Here is a 23,396-nt window from a genome sequence, read left to right on the forward strand (position 1 = left end):
CTACCTACCGCCCACTACAACAGTGACTATATAACCTACCTACCACCCACTACAACAGTGACTATATAACCTACCTACCGCCCACTACAACAGTGACTGACTATAACCTACCTACCGCCCACTACAACAGTGACTATATAACCTACCTACCGCCCACTACAACAGTGACTATATAACCTACCTACCGCCCACTACAACAGTGACTATATAACCTACCTACCGCCCACTACAACAGTGACTATATAACCTACCTACCGCCCACTACAACAGTGACTATATAACCTACCTACCGCCCACTACAACAGTGACTATATAACCTACCTACCGCCCACTACAACAGTGACTATATAACCTACCTACCGCCCACTACAACAGTGACTATATAACCTACCTACCACCCACTACAACAGTGACTATATAACCTACCTACCGCCCACTACAACAGTGACTATACCTACCACCCATAACAGTGACTACCTACCACCCACTACAACAGTGACTATATAACCTACCTACCACCCACTACAACAGTGACTATATAACCTACCTACCACCCACTACAACAGTGACTATATAACCTACCTACCACGCCCACTACAACAGTGACTATATAACCTACCTACCGCCCACTACAACAGTGACTATATAACCTACCTACCGCCCACTACAACAGTGACTATATAACCTACCTACCGCCCACTACAACAGTGACTATATAAACCTACCTACCACCCACTACAACAGTGACTATATAACCTACCTACCGCCCACTACAACAGTGACTATATAACCTACCTACCACCCACTACAACAGTGACTATATAACCTACCTACCGCCCACTACAACAGTGACTATATAACCTACCTACCGCCCACTACAACAGTGACTATATAACCTACCTACCGCCCACTACAACAGTGACTATATAACCTACCACCCACTACAACAGTGACTATATAACCCTACCGCCCACTACAACAGTGACTATATAACCTACCTACCACCCACTACAACAGTGACTATATAACCTACCTACCACCCACTACAACAGTGACTATATAACCTACCTACCACCCACTACAACAGTGACTATATAACCTACCTACCACCCACTACAACAGTGACTATATACAACAGTGACTAACCTACCGCCCACTACAACAGTGACTATAACCTACCTACCACCCACTACAACAGTGACTATATAACCTACCTACCACCCACTACAACAGTGACTATATAACCTACCTACCACCACACTACAACAGTGACTATAATAACCTACCTACCACCCACTACAACAGTGACTATATAACCTACCTACCCGCCCACTACAACAGTGACTATATAACCTACCGCCCACTACAACAGTGACTATATAACCTACCTACCACCCACTACAACAGTGACTATATAACCTACCTACCGCCCACTACAACAGTGACTATAACCTACCTACCGCCCACTACAACAGTGACTATAACCTACCTACCGCCCACTACAACAGTGACTATATAACCTACCTACCGCCCACTACAACAGTGACTATATAACCTACCTACCACCCACTACAACAGTGACTATATAACCTACCTACCGCCCACTACAACAGTGACTATATAACCTACCTACCACCCACTACAACAGTGACTATATAACCTACCTACCGCCCACTACAACAGTGACTATATAACCTACCTACCACCCACTACAACAGTGACTATATAACCTACCTACCGCCCACTACAACAGTGACTATATAACCTACCTACCACCCACTACAACAGTGACTATATAACCTACCTACCGCCCACTACAACAGTGACTATATAACCTACCGCCCACTACAACAGTGACTATAACCTACCTACCACCCACTACAACAGTGACTATATAACCTACCTACCGCCCACTACAACAGTGACTATATAACCTACCTACCGCCCACTACAACAGTGACTATAACCTACCTACCGCCCACTACAACAGTGACTATAACCTACCTACCGCCCACTACAACAGTGACTATATAACCTACCTACCACCCACTACAACAGTGACTATATAACCTACCTACCGCCCACTACAACAGTGACTATATAACCTACCTACCACCCACTACAACAGTGACTATATAACCTACCTACCGCCCACTACAACAGTGACTATATAACCTACCTACCACCCACTACAACAGTGACTATATAACCTACCTACCGCCCACTACAACAGTGACTATATAACCTACCTACCACCCACTACAACAGTGACTATAACCTACCTACCACCCACTACAACAGTGACTATATAACCTACCTACCACCCACTACAACAGTGACTATATAACCTACCTACCGCCCACTACAACAGTGACTATATAACCTACCTACCGCCCACTACAACAGTGACTACATAACCTACCTACCGCCCACTACAACAGTGACTATATAACCTACCTACCGCCCACTACAACAGTGACTATATAACCTACCTACCACCCACTACAACAGTGACTATATAACCTACCTACCGCCCACTACAACAGTGACTACATAACCTACCTACCGCCCACTACAACAGTGACTATATAACCTACCTACCACCCACTACAACAGTGACTATATAACCTACCTACCACCCACTACAACAGTGACTATATAACCTACCTACCACCCACTACAACAGTGACTATATAACCTACCTACCGCCCACTACAACAGTGACTATATAACCTACCTACCACCCACTACAACAGTGACTATATAACCTACCTACCACCCACTACAACAGTGACTACATAACCTACCTACCACCCACTACAACAGTGACTATAACCTACCTACCACCCACTACAACAGTGACTATATAACCTACCTACCACCCACTACAACAGTGACTATATAACCTACCTACCGCCCACTACAACAGTGACTATATAACCTACCTACCACCCACTACAACAGTGACTATATAACCTACCTACCGCCCACTACAACAGTGACTATATAACCTACCTACCGCCCACTACAACAGTGACTATATAACCTACCTACCGCCCACTACAACAGTGACTATATAACCTACCTACCGCCCACTACAACAGTGACTATATAACCTACCTACCACCCACTATAACAGTGACTATATAACCTACCTACCACCCACTACAACAGTGACTATATAACCTACCTACCACCCACTACAACAGTGACTATAACCTACCGCCCATTACAACAGTGACTATATAACCTACCACCCACTATAACAGTGACTATATAACCTACCTACCACCCACTATAACAGTGACTACATAACCTACCTACCACCCACTATAACAGTGACTATATAACCTACCTACCACCCACTACAACAGTGACTATATAACCTACCTACCACCCACTACAACAGTGACTATATAACCTACCTACCGCCCACTATAACAGTGACTATATAACCTACCTACCACCCACTACAACAGTGACTATATAACCTACCTACCGCCCACTACAACAGTGACTATATAACCTACCTACCGCCCACTACAACAGTGACTATATAACCTACCTACCGCCCACTACAACAGTGACTATAACCTACCTACCTCCCACCCACTACAACAGTGACTATATAACCTACCTACCACCCACTACAACAGTGACTATATAACCTACCTACCACCCACTACAACAGTGACTATATAACCTACCTACCGCCCACTACAACAGTGACTATATAACCTACCGCCCATTACAACAGTGACTATAACCTACCGCCCACTACAACAGTGACTATATAACCTACTACCGCCCACTACAACAGTGACTACATAACCTACCTACCGCCCACTACAACAGTGACTATATAACCTACCTACCGCCCACTACAACAGTGACTATATAACCTACCGCCCACTACAACAGTGACTATATAACCTACCCGCCCACTACAACAGTGACTATATAACCTACTACCGCCCACTACAACAGTGACTATATAAACCTACCGCCCACTACAACAGTGACTATAACCTACCTACCACCCACTACAACAGTGACTATATAACCTACCTACCGCCCACTACAACAGTGACTATAACCTATACAACAGTGACTATATAACCTACCTACCGCCCACTACAACAGTGACTATATAACCTACCTACCGCCCACTACAACAGTGACTATATAACCTACCTACCGCCCACTACAACAGTGACTATATAACCTACCTACTGCCCACTACAACAGTGACTATATAACCTACCTACCGCCCACTACAACAGTGACTATATAACCTACCTACCGCCCACTACAACAGTGACTATATAACCTACCTACCGCCCACTACAACAGTGACTATATAACCTACCTACCGCCCACTACAACAGTGACTATATAACCTACCTACCGCCCACTACAACAGTGACTATATAACCTACCTACCGCCCACTACAACAGTGACTATATAACCTACCTACCACCCACTACAACAGTGACTATATAACCTACCTACCGCCCACTACAACAGTGACTATATAACCTACCTACCGCCCACTACAACAGTGACTATATAACCTACCTACCACCCACTACAACAGTGACTATATAACCTACCTACCACCCACTACAACAGTGACTATATAACCTACCTACCACCCACTACAACAGTGACTATATAACCTACCTACCACCCACTACAACAGTGACTATAACCTACCTACCGCCCACTACAACAGTGACTATAACCTACCTACCACCCACTACAACAGTGACTACATAACCTACCTACCACCCACTACAACAGTGACTATATAACCTACCTACCACCCACTACAACAGTGACTATATAACCTACCTACCACCCACTACAACAGTGACTATATAACCTACCTACCGCCCACTACAACAGTGACTATATAACCTACCTACCACCCACTACAACAGTGACTATATAACCTACCTACCGCCCACTACAACAGTGACTACATAACCTACCTACCGCCCACTACAACAGTGACTATATAACCTACCTACCGCCCACTACAACAGTGACTATAACCTACCTACCCCCACTACAACAGTGACTATATAACCTACCTACCACCCACTACAACAGTGACTATATAACCTACCTACCACCCACTACAACAGTGACTATATAACCTACCTACCACCCACTACAACAGTGACTATAACCTACCTACCGCCCACTACAACAGTGACTATATAACCTACCGCCCACTACAACAGTGACTATAACCTACCTACCACCCACTACAACAGTGACTATATAACCTACCTACCACCCACTACAACAGTGACTACATAACCTACCTACCACCCACTACAACAGTGACTATAACCTACCTACCGCCCACTACAACAGTGACTATATAACCTACCTACCACCTATATAACCTACCTACCACCCACTACAACAGTGACTATATAACCTACCTACCACCCACTACAACAGTGACTATATAACCTACCTACCGCCCACTACAACAGTGACTATATAACCTACCTACCGCCCACTACAACAGTGACTATATAACCTACCTACCGCCCACTACAACAGTGACTATAACCTACCTACCACCCACTACAACAGTGACTATATAACCTACCACCCACTACAACAGTGACTATATAACCAGTGACCTACCACCCACTACAACAGTGACTATATAACCTACCTACCGCCCACTACAACAGTGACTATATAACCTACCGCCCACTACAACAGTGACTATATAACCTACCGCCCACTACAACAGTGACTATATAACCTACCGCCCACTACAACAGTGACTATATAACCTACCGCCCACTACAACAGTGACTATATAACCTACCTACCGCCCACTACAACAGTGACTATATAACCTACCTACCGCCCACTACAACAGTGACTATATAACCTACCGCCCACTACAACAGTGACTATATAACCTACCGCCCACTACAACAGTGACTATATAACCTACCTACCGCCCACTACAACAGTGACTATAAACCTACCACCCACTACAACAGTGACTATATAACCAGTGACCTACCACCCACTACAACAGTGACTATATAACCTACCTACCGCCCACTACAACAGTGACTACATAACCTACCTACCACCCACTACAACAGTGACTATAACCTACCTACCGCCCACTACAACAGTGACTATAACCTACCTACCACCCACTACAACAGTGACTATATAACCTACCTACCACCCACTACAACAGTGACTATATAGTGACTATATAACCTACCACCCACTACAACAGTGACTATATAACCTACCTACCACCCACTACAACAGTGACTATATAACCTACCTACCACCCACTACAACAGTGACTATATAACCTACCTACCACCCACTACAACAGTGACTACATAACCTACCTACCGCCCACTACAACAGTGACTATATAACCTACCTACCACCCACTACAACAGTGACTATATAACCTACCTACCACCCACTACAACAGTGACTATATAACCTACCTACCGCCCACTACAACAGTGACTATATAACCTACCTACCGCCCACTACAACAGTGACTATATAACCTACCTACCACCCACTACAACAGTGACTATATAACCTACCTACCACCCACTACAACAGTGACTATATAACCTACCTACCACCCACTACAACAGTGACTATATAACCTACCTACCACCCACTACAACAGTGACTATATAACCTACCTACCACCCACTACAACAGTGACTACATAACCTGCCATTTTTGGAAGATATAATAGGTGAACGTGTTTTGTAACCGTGCAGACTTACCTCCTGTGCATCTCTGGCTGCCTTGGCATCGTCTTCATTGTAGCGGTTGCAGTTGTACCTGCAGGATCATCATATATATATATATCATCATCATTACGGCTACTTTAGATATGAGGTAGGTACATTGTGAGGTGTTAAATGTGAACGCGAATAATATATACACTTACAGGAGAGTTTATTATTAGGTACACCAACACATTAGCTCCTACAGACAGCGAGTCACAAAGCAGGCGGACAGGCATCAAGGCATTCAGTTACTGTTCGACTTCACGTTAGAATGGGCAAAAAATAAAAAAAACGACCTAAGCGACTTTTTCCGTGGTGTGATCGCCGGTGCCAAGACGCGCCGGATCCAGTATCTCAAAAACATCCGCCCTCCTGGGCTTTTCACAGACACGACATTGTCTAGGGATTATCGAGAATGGTGCGACAAACACAGAACATCCAGTCAGTGGCAGTTCCCTTTTGGGGTGAACACAGCTCGTTGACGAGAGGTCCAAGGAGAAGGGGGGTCATGCAAGTTAACGGGTGGGCCACAAACAGGTCCATAAATACGCAGTACAACAGTGGTGCGCAGAACGGCATCTCGGAAACGCACAGCTCGTTGACCCTCGTCACGGACGGATGGTGACAACCAAGAAGAGACTCCAGTGGGCATGCCATCCCCAACACCATTGAGGAGCCTGGAACATGACAGCGCGTTCGGTTTACTTGAGAGGCCTGGTCAGTCGTCGCCCCCCCCCCAGACCTCAACCGAGTAGAGCATAATGGGATGAGATGGAACAGGCTGTCGGCAGCATGAATGTATCGCCGTCCAATCTGCAGCAACTGCGCGATGCCATCGCGTCACTGTGGACCAACATCCCTGTGGAACGTGTCCGACACTTTGTAAGAATGCCGCCGGAGAATTCAGGCTGTTCTGGAGGCAAAAGGAGGAATGACCCCGGGACTTGATGGGTGTACCTTATAAACTGTTTGGTGACTATACATACACAGTATACCATTTAGCAGACACTTTAATCCAAACTTCCAGTCATGCGTGCCTTTTTTTAAATTTTATTTTTTATGCGCGGGTGGCCTCGGGAATCGATCCCACTATCCTGGCAGTTACAAGAGCCATGCTCTACCAACTGAGCTACAGAGGGCCGTGAAGAGAGTACACGGTCACCTGTTTCGGCTTCTCCAGACTCACCAAACGTGTGTGATTCTTACTACTCACCATGCTGAGCCGTGTGGCTCCCAGGGCCCCAGACAGACCCAACAGAACTCAGCTTTACAGCTCTGGTTCCGACACACCATGTGGTTACAGCCGCCGTCCTTCTCAATGGTCACGTGACACTTTGGACACTCCTGTGAAAAAGTGTGCCGGGGACAGTGAAACCCCCTAGTGGAGCGCAGCCAATACCAGGGTATGAAAAACGTCTGTCTAGATCACATTAACCTGGGCCCATATTCACACAGCGTCTCAGAGTAGGCCTCTCTTACGTCAGTATTCCTAGTCTGAAACACTTTATAAAATACAGACCACGATGTTCTCTCTGTACAGTTCTGTAGATCTGGACTGGTAACATATCTTGGTGTTATGTCGTGTTATAATCATATCTTGGTATTATGTTACGTAGCATTATAACTATACCTTGGTATTATGTATTGTTATATTATGTAGCATTATAACTATACCTTATTATTAGGTGTTATGTAGCATTATAACTATACCTTAGTATTAGGTGTTATGTAGCATTATAACTATACCTTATTATTAGGTGTTATGTAGCATTATAACTATACCTTAGTATTAGGTGTTATGTAGCATTATAACTATACCTTAGTATTAGGTGTTATGTAGCATTATAACTATACCTTAGTATTAGGTGTTATGTAGCATTATAACTATACCTTAGTATTAGGTGTTATGTAGCATTATAACTATACCTTAGTATTAGGTGTTAGGTAGCATTATAACTATACCTTAGTATTAGGTGTTATGTAGCATTATAACTATACCTTAGTATTAGGTGTTATGTAGCATTATAACTATACCTTAGTATTAGGTGTTAGGTAGCATTATAACTATACCTTAGTATTAGGTATTATGTTACGTAGCGTTATAACCATACCTTGGTATTATGTTACGTAGCGTTATAACCATACCCTGGTATTCTGTTATGTAGCATTATAACCATACCTTGGTATTCTGTTATGTAGCATTATAACCATACCTTGGTATTAGCTGCAATCCAGTTGGATGTTTCACTGTCATCGTCACACTTTTTAATCCACTTTCTCAGCCACTGTAGGACAGCAGAGCAACAGAGGTCAACTAATTGTTGCATATTCATCCAGCAAGACAAACACTGAGTGTACAAAACATTAGGAACACCTGTACTTCCCATGACATAACCTGACCAGGTGAAAGCCATGATCCCTTATTGGGATGTCACCTGTTAAGACATGGATTTTGTATGTGTGCCACTCAAAGTGCCTTTGAACAGAGTATGGTAGTAGGTGCCAGGCGCACCGGTCCATCACCCAACGGACATCCAGCCAACTTGACAACAGCATCCATGCGAAATGCTTTTGACACCGTGGAGTCCATGCCACGACGAATTGAGGCTGTTCTAAGGGCAAAAGGGGAGTGGTGCACCTCCATATTAGGAAGCTGTTCCTACTGTTATGTACACTCAGTGTACGTGATATTATTACACGATATCATGTCGTGTCCGAGGGTAGAACCTAGCCCTATGTCGTGTCCGAGGGTAGAACCTAGCCCTATGTCGTGTCCGAGGGTAGAACCTAGCCCTATGTCGTGTCCGAGGATAGGGCTGGGTTCTATGTCATGTCAGAGGATAGAACCCAGCCCTATGTCATGTCAGAGGATAGAACCCAGCCCTATGTCGTGTCCGAGGGTAGAACCTAGCCCTATGTCGTGTCCGAGGGTAGAACCTAGCCCTATGTCGTGTCCGAGGATAGGGCTGGGTTCTATGTCATGTCAGAGGATAGAACCCAGCCCTATGTCATGTCAGAGGATAGAACCCAGCCCTATGTCGTGTCCGAGGGTAGAACCTAGCCCTATGTCGTGTCCGAGTGTAGAATCTTGCCCTATGTCGTGTCCGAGGGTAGAATCTAGCCCTATGTCGTGTCCGAGGGTAGAATCTAGCCCTATGTCGTGTCCGAGGGTAGAATCTAGCCCTATGTCGTTTCCGAGGATAGAACCCAGCCCTATGTCATGTCAGGATAGAACCCAGCCCTATGTCATGTCAGGATAGAACCCAGCCCTATGTCGTGTCAGAGGATAGAACCTAGCTCTTTGTAAAGTCTTGTCAGAGGGTAGAAGCTAGCCCTATGTCGTTTCCGAGGATAGAACCCAGCCCTATGTCATGTCAGGATAGAACCCAGCCCTATGTCATGTCAGGATAGAACCCAGCCCTATGTCGTGTCAGAGGATAGAACCTAGCTCTTTGTAAAGTCTTGTCAGAGGGTAGAAGCTAGCCCTATGTCGTTTCCGAGGATAGAACCCAGCCCTATGTCATGTCAGGATAGAACCCAGCCCTATGTCATGTCAGGATAGAACCCAGCCCTATGTCATGTCAGGAAAGAACCTAGCTCTTTGTAAAGTCTTGTCAGAGGGTAGAAGCTAGCCCCATGTCGTGTCAGAGGGTAGAAGCTAGCCCTATGTCATGTCGTGTCAGAGGGTAGAAGCTAGCCCTATATCATGTCGTGTCAGAGGGTAGAATCTAGCCCTATATCATATCATGTCAGAGGGTAGAACCTAGCCCTATATCATGTCATGTCAGAGGGTAGAACCTAGCCCTATATCATGTCATGTCAGAGGGTAGAAGCTAGCCCTATATCATGTCGTGTCAGAGGGTAGAAGCGAGCCCTAAATCATGTCTTCTGCACATACCTTACACTTGACAGGATCGTGCCAGTTCTCCCCACAGTTGAAGCTAGAATGATAAAATACATCCCATTAGTATCAATTGTTTCTATTCTCCCCCATGTTGTAGTTGCAGGGATTAGGTAAAAGGTTGCCAACAGGAAGCTATGCTCCCAGAGGAGCCTGTTGTGACTGGTGGCAGCTACGTGGGGAGGGGAGGAAAACTCAAGGCTGCCGGGATCTCATCCCAACTCCTTTTGGGTCACGACATACCCAGCCACCGCCCGAGTCTCGACTAACCCAGCCACCGCCCGGGTCTCGACTAACCCAGCCACCGCCCGGGTCTCGACTAACCCAGCCACCGCCCGGGTCTCGACTAACCCAGCCACCGCCCGGGTCTCGACTAACCCAGCCACCGCCCGGGTCTCGACTAACCCAGCCACCGCCCGGGTCTCGACTAACCCAGCCACCGCCCGGGTCTCGACTAACCCAGCCACCGCCCGGGTCTCGACTAACCCAGCCACCGCCCGGGTCTCGACTAACCCAGCCACCGCCCGGGTCTCGACTAACCCAGCCACCGCCCGGGTCTCGACTAACCCAGCCACCGCCCGGGTCTCGACTAACCCAGCCACCGCCCGGGTCTCGACTAACCCAGCCACCGCCCGGGTCTCGACTAACCCAGCCACCGCCCGGGTCTCGACTAACCCAGCCACCGCCCGGGTCTCGACTAACCCAGCCACCGCCCGGGTCTCGACTAACCCAGCCACCGCCCGGGTCTCGACTAACCCAGCCACCGCCCGGGTCTCGACTAACCCAGCCACCGCCCGGGTCTCGACTAACCCAGCCACCGCCCGGGTCTCGACTAACCCAGCCACCGCCCGGGTCTCGACTAACCCAGCCACCGCCCGGGTCTCGACTAACCCAGCCACCGCCCGGGTCTCGACTAACCCAGCCACCGCCCGGGTCTCGACTAACCCAGCCACCGCCCGAGTCTCGACTAACCCAGCCACCGCCCGAGTCTCGACTAACCCAGCCACCGCCCGAGTCTCGACTAACCCAGCCACCGCCCGAGTCTCGACTAACCCAGCCACCGCCCGAGTCTCGACTAACCCAGCCACCGCCCGAGTCTCGACTAACCCAGCCACCGCCCGAGTCTCGACTAACCCAGCCACCGCCCGAGTCTCGACTAACCCAGCCACCGCCCGAGTCTCGACTAACCCAGCCACCGCCCGAGTCTCGACTAACCCAGCCACCGCCCGAGTCTCGACTAACCCAGCCACCGCCCGAGTCTCGACTAACCCAGCCACCGCCCGAGTCTCGACTAACCCAGCCACCGCCCGAGTCTCGACTAACCCAGCCACCGCCCGAGTCTCGACTAACCCAGCCACCGCCCGAGTCTCGACTAACCCAGCCACCGCCCGAGTCTCGACTAACCCAGCCACCGCCCGAGTCTCGACTAACCCAGCCACCGCCCGAGTCTCGACTAACCCAGCCACCGCCCGAGTCTCGACTAACCCAGCCACCGCCCGAGTCTCGACTAACCCAGCCACCGCCCGAGTCTCGACTAACCCAGCCACCGCCCGAGTCTCGACTAACCCAGCCACCGCCCGAGTCTCGACTAACCCAGCCACCGCCCGAGTCTCGACTAACCCAGCCACCGCCCGAGTCTCGACTAACCCAGCCACCGCCCGAGTCTCGACTAACCCAGCCACCGCCCGAGTCTCGACTAACCCAGCCACCGCCCGAGTCTCGACTAACCCAGCCACCGCCCGAGTCTCGACTAACCCAGCCACCGCCCGAGTCTCGACTAACCCAGCCACCGCCCGAGTCTCGACTAACCCAGCCACCGCCCGAGTCTCGACTAACCCAGCCACCGCCCGAGTCTCGACTAACCCAGCCACCGCCCGAGTCTCGACTAACCCAGCCACCGCCCGAGTCTCGACTAACCCAGCCACCGCCCGAGTCTCGACTAACCCAGCCACCGCCCGAGTCTCGACTAACCCAGCCACCGCCCGAGTCTCGACTAACCCAGCCACCGCCCGAGTCTCGACTAACCCAGCCACCGCCCGAGTCTCGACTAACCCAGCCACCGCCCGAGTCTCGACTAACCCAGCCACCGCCCGAGTCTCGACTAACCCAGCCACCGCCCGAGTCTCGACTAACCCAGCCACCGCCCGAGTCTCGACTAACCCAGCCACCGCCCGAGTCTCGACTAACCCAGCCACCGCCCGAGTCTCGACTAACCCAGCCACCGCCCGAGTCTCGACTAACCCAGCCACCGCCCGAGTCTCGACTAACCCAGCCACCGCCCGAGTCTCGACTAACCCAGCCACCGCCCGAGTCTCGACTAACCCAGCCACCGCCCGAGTCTCGACTAACCCAGCCACCGCCCGAGTCTCGACTAACCCAGCCACCGCCCGAGTCTCGACTAACCCAGCCACCGCCCGAGTCTCGACTAACCCAGCCACCGCCCGAGTCTCGACTAACCCAGCCACCGCCCGAGTCTCGACTAACCCAGCCACCGCCCGAGTCTCGACTAACCCAGCCACCGCCCGAGTCTCGACTAACCCAGCCACCGCCCGAGTCTCGACTAACCCAGCCACCGCCCGAGTCTCGACTAACCCAGCCACCGCCCGAGTCTCGACTAACCCAGCCACCGCCCGAGTCTCGACTAACCCAGCCACCGCCCGAGTCTCGACTAACCCAGCCACCGCCCGAGTCTCGACTAACCCAGCCACCGCCCGAGTCTCGACTAACCCAGCCACCGCCCGAGTCTCGACTAACCCAGCCACCGCCCGAGTCTCGACTAACCCAGCCACCGCCCGAGTCTCGACTAACCCAGCCACCGCCCGAGTCTCGACTAACCCAGCCACCGCCCGAGTCTCGACTAACCCAGCCACCGCCCGAGTCTCGACTAACCCAGCCACCGCCCGAGTCTCGACTAACCCAGCCACCGCCCGAGTCTCGACTAACCCAGCCATCGCCCGAGTCTCGACTAACCCAGCCATCTCCCGAGTCTCGACTAACCCAGCCATCTCCCGAGTCTCGACTAACCCAGCCATCTCCCGAGTCTCGACTAACCCAGCCATCTCCCGAGTCTCGACTAACCCAGCCATCTCCCGAGTCTCGACTAACCCAGCCATCTCCCGAGTCTCGACTAACCCAGCCATCTCCCGAGTCTCGACTAACCCAGCCATCTCCCGAGTCTCGACTAACCCAGCCATCTCCCGAGTCTCGACTAACCCAGCCATCTCCCGAGTCTCGACTAACCCAGCCATCTCCCGAGTCTCGACTAACCCAGCCATCTCCCGAGTCTCGACTAACCCAGCCATCTCCCGAGTCTCGACTAACCCAGCCATCTCCCGAGTCTCGACTAACCCAGCCATCTCCCGAGTCTTGACTAACCCAGCCATCTCCCGAGTCTTGACTAACCCAGCCATCTCCCGAGTCGTGACTAACCCAGCCATCTCCCGAGTCTTGACTAACCCAGCCATCTCCTGAGTCTTGACTAACCCAGCCATCTCCTGAGTCTTGACTAACCCAGCCATCTCCCGAGTCTTGACTAACCCAGCCATCTCCCGAGTCTTGAGACATTGTTGTTCTGAAGATGTGCCTTAAGACTTCTTACGGAGTAGACTGTACTGTCATTTCATAGTAAAGAGAGGACAAGGCAGATCATTAAGGAGTCTTACCAGAACTGTCGACCACACTTGCACCTGACCGGCTTGGCGTCGGGGTACTGGACTTTAACGACGTGATGGCAGTCTGGTGCGGGACACCACTTCAACAGTCTATTACACTGGAGAAGTGGGAGATTAGGACAGTAAGACCCATTCAGTTATCCAATCTTATTAAATCATTCAAAAAATAAACGCAATAAATTCAATGCACATTGAATGTAACATTGGTCTAGTCTAATGCACATAGAATGTAACAGTGGTCTAGTCTACTGCACATTGAATGTAACAGCGGTCTAGTCTAATGCACATTGAATGTAAAAGAGGTCTAGTCTAGTCTAATGCACATTGAATGTAACAGCGGTCTAGCCTAATGCACATTGAATGTAACAGCGGTCTAGTCTAATGCACATTGAATGTAACAGCGGTCTAGTCTACTGCACATTGAATGTAACAGCAGTCTAGTCTACTGCACATTGAATGTAACAGCGGTCTAGTCTAATGCACATTGAATGTAACAGCGGTCTAGTCTACTGCACATTGAATGTAACAGCGGTCTAGTCTAATGCACATAGAATGTAACAGCGGTCTAGTCTACTGCACATTGAATGTAACAGCAGTCTAGTCTACTGCACATTGAATGTAACAGCGGTCTAGTCTACTGCACATTGAATGTAACAGCGGTCTAGTCTACTGCACAGTGAATGTAACAGCAGTCTAGTCTACTGCACAGTGAATGTAACAGCGGTCTAGTCTAATGCACATTGAATGTAACAGCGGTCTAGTCTAATGCACATTGAATGTAACAGCGGTCTAGTCTAATGCACATTGAATGTAACAGCGGTCTAGTCTACTGCACATTGAATGTAACAGCAGTCTAGTCTACTGCACATTGAATGTAACAGCGGTCTAGTCTAATGCACATTGAATGTAACAGCGGTCTAGTCTAATGCACATTGAATGTAACAGCGGTCTAGTCTAATGCACATTGAATGTAACAGCGGTCTAGTCTACTGCACATTGAATGTAACAGCGGTCTAGTCTAATGCACATAGAATGTAACAGCGGTCTAGTCTAATGCACATAGAATGTAACAGCGGTCTAGTCTAATGCACATAGAATGTAACAGCGGTCTAGTCTAATGCACATAGAATGTAACAGCGGTCTAGTCTAATGCACATAGAATGTAACAGTGGTCTAGTCTAATGCACATAGAATGTAACAGTGGTCTAGTCTAATGCACATAGAATGTAACAGTGGTCTAGTCTAATGCACATAGAATGTAACAGCGGTCTAGTCTAATGCACATTGAATGTAACAGTGGTCTAGTCTAATGCACATTGAATGTAACAGCGGTCTAGTCTAATGCACATTGAATGTAACAGCGGTCTAGTCTAATGCACATTGAATGTAACAGCGGTCTAGTCTACTGCACATTGAATGTAACAGCGGTCTAGTCTAATGCACATAGAATGTAACAGCGGTCTAGTCTAATGCACATAGAATGTAACAGCGGTCTAGTCTACTGCACATTGAATGTAACAGCGGTCTAGTCTACTGCACATTGAATGTAACAGCGGTCTAGTCTACTGCACATTGAATGTAACAGCGGTCTAGTCTAATGCACATTGAATGTAACAGCGGTCTAGTCTACTGCACATTGAATGTAACAGCGGTCTAGTCTACTGCACATTGAATGTAACAGCGGTCTAGTCTAATGCACATTGAATGTAACAGCGGTCTAGTCTAATGCACATTGAATGTAACAGCGGTCTAGTCTACTGCACATTGAATGTAACAGTGGTCTAGTCTAATGCACATTGAATGTAACAGTGGTCTAGTCTAATGCACATAGAATGTAACAGCGGTCTAGTCTAATGCACATAGAATGTAACAGCGGTCTAGTCTAGTCTAATGCACATTGAATGTAACAGCGGTCTAGTCTACTGCACATTGAATGTAACAGCAGTCTAGTCTACTGCACATTGAATGTAACAGTGGTCTAGTCTAACGCACATTGAATGTAACAGCGGTCTAGTCTAACGCACATTGAATGTAACAGCAGTCTAGTCTAACGCACATTGAATGTAACAGCGGTCTAGTCTAACACACATTGAATGTAACAGTGGTCTAGTCTACTGCACATTGAATGTAACAGCAGTCTAGTCTAACGCACATTGAATGTAACAGCGGTCTAGTCTAACGCACATTGAATGTAACAGTGGTCTAGTCTAATGCACATTGAATTTTCTTATTGTTCCACTAGGAACTCATAAATAACATAGAAGGTAAAACAAGCTTACCTCTACAAAACTATTGGTAATTAAATGTTGGTACTTCAGCTTCACTTTAGAGTCTGTTATGAGGCGCCTGGAGGAGGAATAACAGACTGTTATTGTCGTGACAAAATAAGCTCGCTTTCCCTGGGTAAGTGCGTTCGGAAAGTATTGAGACCCCTTCACCTTTTCCCCACATTTTGTTATGTTACAGCCTTGTTCTATAATGGATTAATTAAACATTTAAATAAAAATACACACAACACCCCATAATGACAAAGCAAAAACAGGTTTTTTGAAGTTGTTGGTATTTAATAAAGAAAAATTAACTGAAAAACCCTTATTTGCATAAGTATTCAGACCCTTTGCTATGAGACCCGAAATTGAGCTCAGGTGCATCCTGTTTCCATTGATCGTCCTTGAGATGTTTCTACAACTTGATTGGAGTCCAACTGCGGTAAATTCAATTGATTTGACATGATTTGTAAAAGGCACACACCTGTCTATATAAGGTCCCACAGTTGACAGTGCCCGTCAGAGCAAAAACCAAGCCATGAGGACGAAGGAATTGTCCGTAGAGCTCCGAGACAGGATTGTGTCGAGGCACAGATCTGGGGAAGGGTACCAAAACATTTATGCAGCACTGAAGGTCCCCAAGAACACAGTGGCCTCCATCATTCTGCAACATTGAAGGTCCCCAAGAACACAGTGGCCTCCATCATTCTGCAACATTGAAGGTCCCCAAGAACACAGTGGCCTCCATCATTCAAAAATGGAAGAAGTTTGGAACCACTAAGACTCTTCCTTGAGCTGGCCGCCCGGCCAAACTGAGCAATCGGGAGAAGGGCCTTGGTCAGGGAGGTGACCAAGAACCCGATGGTCACTCTGACAGAGCTCCAGAGTTCCTCTGTGGTGATTGGAGAACCTTCCAGAAGGACAACCACATTTTCAGCACTCCACCAATCAGGTCTTTATGGTCGAGTGGCCAGATGGAAGCCACTCCTCAGTAAGACACGACAACCCGCTTAGAGTTTGCCAAAAGGAACCGAAAAAGGACTCTGACCATGAGAAACAACATTCTACTTATGTAAATGTGATAGGTTTAAAAAAAAAAATGTTTTTGCTTCATCATTATGGGGTATTGTGCGTAGATTGTCCCCCCCCCCCCTCATCAATTTAACCAATTTTAGAATAAGGCTGTAACGTTACAAAATGTGGAAAACATTTCAAGGGGTCTGAATACTTTCAGAAGGCACTGTAGCTACTACCAATATGGTGCGTTTGCTATAATTCTGCAGAAATGGGTTGAGTCTGCCTCACTAACGGAGGAGAAACCACATCTAGGTTGTTAAGTAAATGGCTACATGAATGTTGTATGGTGTTGAGGCCTGCTGTAACCTGACTGTCAACATTTAGTCAACAGCGTACTGCAGTGAGACTATACGGCCGTAGTGAGATCCAGGGTGAGACTATACGGCCGTAGTGAGATCCAGGGTGAGACTATACGGCCGTAGTGAGATCAGGGTGAGACTATACGGCCGTAGTGAGATCAGGGTGAGACTATACGGCCGTAGTGAGATCAGGGTGAGACTATACGGCCGTAGTGAGATCAGGGTGAGACTATACGGCCGTAGTGAGATCAGGGTGAGACTATACGGCCGTAGTGAGATCAGGGTGAGACTATACGGCCGTAGTGAGATCAGGGTGAGACTATACGGCCGTAGTGAGATCAGGGTGAGACTATACGGCCGTAGTGAGATCAGGGTGAGACTATACGGCCGTAGTGAGATCAGGGTGAGACTATACGGCCGTAGTGCGATCAGGGTGAGACTATACGGCCGTAGTGAGATCAGGGTGAGACTATATGGCCGTAGTGAGATCAAAAGGTGGTTCAACTCGATATTAGGAAGGTATTCCTAATGTTCGGTGCACTCAGACCATAACAATACTCACATGACTGTGTTGTCATCCACTAAGATGTCACAACTATGGGCAGGGCAGGAGATGGTCTGAAAACAAACGAGACAATGAGTTCAACAGTCGGTGTAACCAGTCCCTTTACATACGATCCTTTAGGACGCAGCACTACCTGTCCCATCCCCTCCTCGATGATTTTGGTTGTCAGGTAATCTCCCCAGCACTGCAGACAGAACTTGTGTCCACACTCTAAGCCAGTGAAATACTGTGGGAAAACAAGAAAACATTATTTTAGGATTTCAGACACCGCCGCCAAAAACAGCCGAGTCTCAGGTCTCCGACCGGGGGGTAGCTCCTTCCAGAGCACGATGTTTGCCACAGCTTCATCTGCATCCAATAGGGCTCGGGTTCATAGTGCGCAGTATAGGGTTCCACAATGGGCCAACGCTCCAGGAGTCCCTACGGGAACCGTAGCCATGGATACCACTGGACAGACGTGACAGAGTGTTACGTTGTTTTCACAATGTGTATCGTCTGGCTGCCTAAAGAGCCGTTTCCTGGATAGACCGCTGTCATTTACCCTATCAGGGTGAGATCTGCATTGCCTATCAACAAATCACAGTGGAATTTCATTGAATAGCCAGTCTCATGCTTAAGTATTCTTTTTTTAAATCTTTATTTAACTCGGCAAGTCAGTTAAGAACAAATTCTTATTTATAATGACGGTCTACCAGGGAACAGTGGGTTAACTGCCTTGTTCAGGGGACAGAACAACACATTTGTACCTGGTCAGCTCGGGGATCCGTTCTTGCAACCTTTCGGTTACCAGTCCAACGCTCTAAACACTAGCCCAGATAGTAAAATTAGCCCAGATAGTTTACCCTGAAGGAACTGAACCTACAACCTAACTGGGTTAGACGGAGGCATAATGTTTTTGATAAAATGGTATGGAACCGTTGCACAGCGAGCCCAATACAGGTTTACCTTTACCAGACTCGTATCCAGAGCGATTATATAGTCAGTACATTCAACTCCAGATAGCTAGGTGGACCAGTCATAGTCAGTACATTCATCTCCAGATAGCTAGGTGGACCAGTCATAGTCAGTACATTCATCTCCAGATAGCTAGGTGGACCAGTCATAGTCAGTACATTCATCTCCAGATAGCTAGGTGGACCAGTCATAGTCAGTACATTCATCTCCAGATAGCTAGGTGGACCAGTCACAGTCAGTACATTCATCTTCAGATATCGAGGTTAGACAACCACATATCTCAGTCATAGTCAGTACATTCATCTCCAGATAGCTAGGTGGACCAGTCATAGTCAGTACATTCATCTCCAGATAGCTAGGTGGACCAGTCATAGTCAGTACATTCATCTTCAGATAGCTAGGTGGACCAGTCATAGTCAGTACATTCATCTCCAGATAGCTAGGTGGACCAGTCATAGTCAGGACATTCAGTACATTCATCTCCAGATAGCTAGGTGGACCAGTCATAGTCAGTACATTCATCTTCAGATAGCTAGGTGGACCAGTCATAGTCAGTACATTCATCTTCAGATAGCTAGTTGGACCAGTCATAGTCAGTACATTCATCTTCAGATAGCTAGTTGGACCAGTCATAGTCAGTACATTCATCTTCAGATAGCTAGGTGGACCAGTCATAGTCAGTACATTCATCTCCAGATAGCTAGGTGGACCAGTCATAGTCAGTACATTCATCTCCAGATTGCTAGGTGGACCAGTCATAGTCAGTACATTCATCTCCAGATAGCTAGGTAGACCAGTTATAGTCAGTACATTAATCTCCAGATAGCTAGGTGGACCAGTCATAGTCAGTACATTCATCTCCAGATAGCTAGGTGGACCAGTCATAGTCAGTACATTCATCTTTAGATAGCTAGGTGGACCAGTCATAGTCAGTACATTCATCTTCAGATAGCTAGGTGGACCAGTCATAGTTAGTACATTCATCTTCAGATAGCTAGGTGGACCAGTCATAGTCAGTACATTCATCTCCAGATAGCTAGGTGGACCAGTCATAGTCAGTACATTCATCTCCAGATAGCTAGGTGGACCAGTCATAGTCAGTACATTCAACTTCAGATAGCTAGGTGGACCAGTCATAGTCAGCACATTCATCTTCAGATAGCTAGGTGGACCAGTCATAGTCAGTACATTCATCTTTAGATAGCTAGGTGGACCAGTCATAGTCAGTATATTCATCATTCATCTACAGATAGCTAGGTGGACCAGTCATAGTCAGTACATTCATCTACAGATAGCTAGGTGGACCAGTCATAGTCAGTACATTCATCTTCAGATAGCTAGGTGGACCAGTCATAGTCAGTACATTCATCTCCAGATAGCTAGGTGGACCAGTCATAGTCAGTACATTCATCTACAGATAGCTAGGTGGACCAGTCATAGTCAGTACATTCATCTACAGATAGCTAGGTGGACCAGTCATAGTCAGTACATTCATCTACAGATAGCTAGGTGGACCAGTCATAGTCAGTACATTCATCTTTAGATAGCTAGGTGGACCAGTCATAGTCAGGACATTAATCTTTAGATAGCTAGGTGGGACAACCTCATATCACAGTCAGTACATTTTTCCTCAATAAAGTATCTACCAGCAAAGTGAGAGCTTGAAATGGGGGTGCAGATGACAGTTAGTTTAGATAACAGATAATGACACGGTAGGTAATATAATATATGAAGGGACTGACTGAGTTTGGGTAGTTTAGATAACAGATAATGACACGGTAGGTAATATAATTATAATAAATGAAGGGACTGACTGAGTTTGGGTAGTTTAGATAGCAGATCTGACACGGCAGGTCCTGAGCAGCGGATCTTGTGCTCATCAGTCTGGTCCTCGACTTCTTACAGGGGTTGATGACGTGGCACTCTGAGAACAGCTTATCCACATTACCGTCAAAATACCTGCAGAGAGAAGAGGAGGAGCAGGAGGGGGAGAGAGAATTGAAGAGGGCACTAGAACAGTCTGCAGCACTCTGCCTCACCCTCTGTTACCCAGCCAAGGAGGGCCTACAGCAACACCTAGATATTCTGCACAGATTCGGTCAGACCTGGGCCCTGAGAGTAAATCTCAGTAAGACAAAACGACTGGTTTTCCAAAAAAAAAAAAAAAAAAAAAGTCCAGTTGCCAGGATCACAAATACAAATTCCATCTGGACGTCATTGCCCTAGAGCACACACAAAAAAAAAACTATACATACCTCGGCCTAAACATCAGCGCCACAGGTAACTTCCATAAAGCTGTGAACAATCTGAGATTTTGTAAAGTGGCTGTTCCACTGGATGTCATAAGGTGAATGCACCAATTTGTAAGTCGCTCTGGATAAGAGCGTCTGCTAAATGACTTAAATGTAAATGTAATGTAACAAGGCAAGAAGGGCCTTCTATGCCATCAAAAGGAATATAAAATTCAACATACCAATTAGGACCTGGCTAAAAATACTTGAATCAGTTATAGAACCCATTGCCCTTTATGGTTGTGAGGTCTGGGGTCCGCTCACCAACCAAGACTTCACAAAATGGGACAAACACCAAATTGAGACTCTGCATAGAGAATTCTGCAAATATATCCTCTGTGTAAAACGTAAAAAACAAAATAATGCAGAGCAGATCTAGGCCGATACCCGCTAATAATCTAGAAAAGAGCCGTTAAATTCTATAACCAACTCAAAGGAAGCGATTCCCAAACCTTCCATAACAAAGCCATCACCGACAGAGAGATGAACCTGGAGAAGAGTCCCCTAAGCAAGCTGGTCCTGGGGCTCTGTTCACAAACACACCCCACAGAGCCCCAGGACAACAGCACAATTACACCCAATCAAATCATGAGAAAACAAAAAGAATATTACTTGACACATTGGAAAGATTTAACAAAAAAACTGAGCAAACTAGAATGCTATTTGGCCCTAAACAGAGAGCACACAGCGGCAGAATACCTGACCACTGTGACTGACCCAAATTTAAGGAAATATTTGACTATGTACAGACTCAGTGAGCATAACCTTGCTATTGAGAAAGGCCGCCGTAGGCAGACCTGGCTCTCAAGAGAAGACAGGCTATGTGCTCACTGCCCACAAAATGAGGTGGAAACTGATCTGCACTTCCTAACCTCCTGTCCAACGTATGACAATATTAGAGATACATATTTCCCTCAGATTACACAGATCCACAAAGAATTAGAAAAACAAATCCAATTTTGATAAACTCCCATATCTACTGGGTGAAATACCACAGTGTGACATCACAGCAGCAAGGTTTATGTATGACCTGTTGCCACAAGAAAAGGGCAACCAGTGAAGAACAAACACCATTGTAACCTTTCCCACATTGTTACGTTACAGCTTCATCTTAGAATGGATGAAAAGTGCAAACATTCATTAAAAAAAAAACTGTTTTTTTTTTTGCTTTGCCATTATGGGGTATTGTGATGTCATTATGGGGTATTGTGATGTCATTATGGGGTATTGTGTGTAGATTGACGAGGTGAAAAAAGAAACCCAATGTAATCACTTTTAGAATAAGGCTGTAACATAACAAGGTGTAAAAAGTCAAGGGGTCTGAATACTTTTCCGAATGCACTGTAAATACAACCCATTTTTGTGTTCATTAATTTTCCTTTCCAACTATCTGTACATTGTTACAACACTGTAAACATAACTTTAGAACCTTAGTGAGTAATGTTTACTGTTCATTTATGTTTGTTTATTTCACGTTTGTATATTATCTACTTCACTTGATTTGGCAATGTTAACATACATGTTTCCCATGCCAATAAAGCCCTTTCAACTG

At 47.1% G+C, this 23,396-nt stretch overlaps 1 protein-coding gene and 1 long non-coding RNA gene across 2 annotated transcripts in view; both read right to left on the reverse strand.

Moving 5' to 3' along the window:
* Positions 1-23,396, reverse strand: part of arih1 (ariadne ubiquitin-conjugating enzyme E2 binding protein homolog 1 (Drosophila)) — a 34,375-nt gene that overhangs the window by 4,230 nt on the left and 6,749 nt on the right. The window contains exons 3-11 of the mRNA XM_052513697.1: positions 21,368-21,512; positions 18,733-18,825; positions 18,597-18,652; positions 16,671-16,737; positions 14,383-14,489; positions 10,718-10,760; positions 9,033-9,104; positions 8,033-8,163; positions 6,814-6,871 (exon numbers count right to left, since the gene is read on the reverse strand). Of these exons, the coding sequence (XP_052369657.1) occupies positions 6,814-6,871; positions 8,033-8,163; positions 9,033-9,104; positions 10,718-10,760; positions 14,383-14,489; positions 16,671-16,737; positions 18,597-18,652; positions 18,733-18,825; positions 21,368-21,512 (772 nt within the window). The remainder of the gene's footprint in view (positions 1-6,813; positions 6,872-8,032; positions 8,164-9,032; positions 9,105-10,717; positions 10,761-14,382; positions 14,490-16,670; positions 16,738-18,596; positions 18,653-18,732; positions 18,826-21,367; positions 21,513-23,396) is intronic.
* Positions 108-6,756, reverse strand: LOC127927388 (uncharacterized). The gene is made up of 12 exons (XR_008127269.1): positions 6,303-6,756; positions 5,331-5,398; positions 5,094-5,231; positions 4,471-4,680; positions 4,030-4,064; positions 3,704-3,767; positions 3,251-3,561; positions 2,977-3,155; positions 2,384-2,593; positions 1,420-2,070; positions 722-896; positions 108-387 (listed from the first exon to the last, which is right to left on the reverse strand). It is a non-coding gene; the product is annotated as an uncharacterized LOC127927388 (long non-coding RNA).

This window comes from Oncorhynchus keta, unplaced genomic scaffold (genome assembly GCF_023373465.1).
Source record: "Oncorhynchus keta strain PuntledgeMale-10-30-2019 unplaced genomic scaffold, Oket_V2 Un_scaffold_1378_pilon_pilon, whole genome shotgun sequence".
NCBI lineage: Eukaryota > Metazoa > Chordata > Actinopteri > Salmoniformes > Salmonidae > Oncorhynchus > Oncorhynchus keta.